A 3,963-nucleotide genomic window follows, 5' to 3' on the forward strand; every position below is an offset into this window, starting at 1 on the left:
TTTATGTTCCCAGGGGTTTACTTTCGATGCCATAAGATAACTTACATTGGTGAGTATGATCTTTTACAAGAAATGCGGTTAACAGTTTAGTCTGGTGTTATTACTTTTCTGAAATTAAAGTCCCGTCTTATTTTTAATTCTTTTTAGCCACCTTATTTAGGATATGGCTCCATACGGTTATTATCTCCCCCGCCGGGATTCTCGACAAAACCCTGTCGATCAACCGGGATGACTCTCGCAGAGCATTCTTCCGCGCACACTTTGTTTAGTGCGTCTGGTTCCACATTCTTCCTCTGCATGCTCTGTTTACATACATCGACTTTTGTATATGAAAGCACAAGCAGCTGTAGTACAAACTTTGTAATACAAATCAACTTAGTATAACGAGTTAGCAAAATTACGAGCCTACTTGTCATTTTTCTGAAACCATTTTGTGGCCCAATCACAGGTTATTGCTTGGGCTGTTTTGTCCTAGGAACAATCACATTATTTTAAGTGGACAAAGAAAATTAATTACAGAAAACATTACATCCCTTTCTAATGATTAATGATTTTTCGCACAATTCTTCTAAGCTTTATCATGCTTTTCTATAGTAAAGCGTATCTAATGGTGTTCCTACAATACAAGTGTTTGACCAACTCGCTTTTATTGGATGAAGTTGGCAAGGAGAGGTTTAGAACAGTCACTACTTACTAGAGGAGCTCATGTTGTCTCTTAAAATTGCACTCTCCTTGCTATTCTGAAACCATTAAATTTTTTGTTACAATTTTTCTTACAAACTCTGTGCATGCTCAACTGTGGTGCCACTGTTAGTGTTAATTGTCTTAAACAGGTGTCTTAATGTTCATGTAAATCAGGCAGGATACCATTCTCAATAGTGACTTGTCAAGTTCGTGAACAATCATTTTGTGCTGTATTTGGGGAGTGGAAACTTTTGTTGAGATTTGTGATGCTGAAACACAAGCGGGGCATGGATTCTTATGGTATGCAACCAAAGATGACTTTTTTACGGTGGTCACGTGTGTCATTTTACTCGTTTATTTGTTCCGCTTCTCAGTTAAGCTGCTTGTCTGCTTACGAAACACGCGACGGTGTTGGAAATGGAGTTGGAATTGGAGCCGACAAGCTTATATAGTCACGACTGACGAGAGATTGAGAAGGATCCCAATCGATTGACCTCTGAACAGACCGAACTTCACATCTCCCTGTCTTTTGTGTCAATTTGAGACCCGTAGATGAAGGCGCGCGATGGCAACTCTTGTAATGATGCTCGGCCTGGATGATGAAAGCCGTCGATCACCGGAGCTCGATGTTCTGGACATCAGCGACGAGCAGAGCGGTGTACGATCCGTCCAGTGCATACGAAGCACGCCACCAGACGAGACCCTTGCTCGACTGCCAGCTACAAATCTGCTTCTTCTTCTACCTGGTCGGGTCCGGAGGTCGGTTGCTGCTGGTGGAACGGCAGGTCGATCTGGATACCATCCATTTTGTGCCCCGGATCGAAGTCTTTGAAGCAGCGGACCTGAACAGTGGGTGGTGGATACGCTGATGGGGCATGCTCTGTTTGTCATCCTAGGCTGCTCTGAGTCTGAGTCACTCCTTGTCTGCGGTGGCAGCGTTGGAGCTCAAGAAGACTGCATCTTCTTTATGACCGAGCGTAGGACGTCCCTCCATAGGAAAGGAAGAGGAAACCTGGAGACGAGTTTCTCGACTGAATCTTGTACTAATACTATAACATGAGAGACCGGACAGTGGTGTCGTTGCCATTGGACAACACGGCGGCGGAGCTGTCAGGCGATGATGGTCCATGGCATCCGATCGGCTTGGATTTTCCCAGCCGTTATTTGAGTTGCAGATATGTCTGTGCAACTAGCAGTTCGCTTGTAAACCGCATACATGGATTATATTAGCGTCTACGTATCGATCGGGTAACAACCGTGGCACAAATAGCACAAGACACAATGTTTTTTGAACAGAAAAACTAGAGAGACGTACCAGGTCAGGAGACGGTTCCAGCGGGACTATCTAGCTAGGTCAGCCTACATATTCGCAAAACAGGGGCAAAATAGGTCATGCATCACCGAGAAGCTGGCCTTGGGCATAAACTGCGCCATGAAGTCTCGAAATCTCTACTCCCTGCGCGAGGATCTAAACAAGGCAGCGGTTGCTGTAATCTGGATGCCCCTCTTCTTCTGGATACCCATCGGCTGCGCGTTCTTCCGCTTGAACGGCCTGCCTCCCAAGTTCTCCCTTCAGGTCACCGACGCCACGAGTCCCGAAGCTCCCCAGACGGCGGTTCCAGCCGACCCCGTCTCCAGCAGCACCGCCTTCAACGTCACCCTGCATGCCGTCAACCGGCGCCCCGGGGACAGGTGCTACCGCCACGGCGAGGCGGCTGTGCTCTACTCCGGCCTCACCGTCGCGTGGGGCCGCACGCCGCGCTTCTGCGTGGGCGCGATGGATGCGCGGGACGTGACCGTCGTGGCGTGGGCCGACGACGGCGTCGAGCTGCCTACGTTGCTCAGAGACAAGATGGCGGCGGAGCGGCGTGCCGGCTCGGTGGAGCTCGAGGTCGATGTGCGGCTGTTCCGGGGCGACGACGGCTCGGCCAGACCGACGTGGATGCGGTGCAAGGTGACGACGGGTGGGCCGAAGCCGCCGGACGGGGTTCCATGCACCGTGTTCGCTCAGAAGAACTGGGCCTCGGATATCGGCCCGTATTGGATGCAGACGCTTATGGCATCTGGGTGTGGTCAGCTCGAAACGGTTGTGCATGATTTATTCAATCAGTTTGGTTGGTGATTTGTAGATCATGTGGATCATATGTAATGCGGGGTTCCATCGTTTGTGTTGTCCTTTTATTTGTATATTGTCTATAGTAACTCGATGACTTAAACTTGATTCATGTTTAATAAATTGACTGTGTGCACCATGTGATGCAGATGCCGGACTCCGTTTTCGAGAAAAATGAATGTAATGATGTTTTTTTAATTGTATGCAATGATGTTTTTTAGCAATGTGTTTGTTTCAACTATATGCGAGAGTCATGCAGAGGTTACTCATACACCCATTATGTCTAGTCATTCCCTTCTACCACAACTAGACTTGTCGTGATTGAACTGAAGATTGACTGACGTGAAAGGAAATGTGCGAGCCGTTAGGTGTACGGACAGGCGACGGGACGGGCGATTGCGACCGTGCGGCGGGTGGGGTGGCTCCTGTGGCGTGGACCTTGGTCAGCCGGGGTGCGGGCTCCACCCAGGTGCGCTCGGCGGTGGAGCATGTTGGCTCGCCAACGGCGAGGGTTGGGGCCTGTCGCAATCGCTTCTGGGCGCTGTCGGCGGCAGACTCTGAAGACGAAGACGGCGGGGAGAAGTCGAAGCAGCAGCTGTGTGCGGGGCCGGCGGTCGGCGACTTCGTGGCCTTCGCGGCGGAGGCGCGCGGCGGAGGCGCGCGGCCTGGGCGCCGTGCGCGGGCGTCGCTTTGCGCCAGGGGGTCGCGGATCTAGGTCTACGGCCTGGCGCATCTGGCATCCGACGCCGGAAGGGATCGCGGGGGCGAGCTCGGTGGAGGCGTCGGGAGCGGCTCGTCACATCAGATCCTTGACGGCGGCGTGCCTGCTGGCGGACAGGTCGGGGCCGTCCAGGGAGGAGTGGCCTTGTTTGCCTACACCATCGTCTCCCGCGCCGGTGGCGGCAGCGGCGGACGATCGGGCGAGGGCTCGGTCCCTGAGGGAGTCCTGGATTAGGGGGTGTTCGGATAGCCGGACTGTACCTTCAGCCGGACTCCTGGACTATGAAGATACAAGATTAAAGACTCCGTCCCGTGTCCGGAAGGGACTTTCCTTGGCGTGGAAGGCAAGCTTGGCGATACGGATGTTCAGATCTCCTACCATTGTAACCGACTCTATGTAACCCTAACCCTCTCCGGTGTCTATATAAACTGGAGGGTTCTAGTCC

At 51.8% G+C, this 3,963-nt stretch overlaps 1 protein-coding gene across 1 annotated transcript; it reads left to right on the forward strand.

Moving 5' to 3' along the window:
* The first annotated feature begins 2,116 nt into the window (after positions 1 to 2,116).
* Positions 2,117 to 3,512, forward strand: LOC147980093 (uncharacterized). Its single transcript, XM_087515469.1, has 2 exons — positions 2,117 to 2,756; positions 3,166 to 3,512. Exons 1-2 carry the CDS (start codon positions 2,117 to 2,119, stop codon positions 3,510 to 3,512), a joined length of 987 nt encoding a protein of 328 aa, XP_087371595.1.
* Positions 3,513 to 3,963: the final 451 nt, after the last annotated feature.

The sequence above is a fragment of the Triticum urartu genome, chromosome 3A, assembly GCF_056163025.1.
Source record: "Triticum urartu cultivar PI428250 chromosome 3A, HENAU_Tu73, whole genome shotgun sequence".
Lineage (NCBI taxonomy): Eukaryota > Viridiplantae > Streptophyta > Magnoliopsida > Poales > Poaceae > Triticum > Triticum urartu.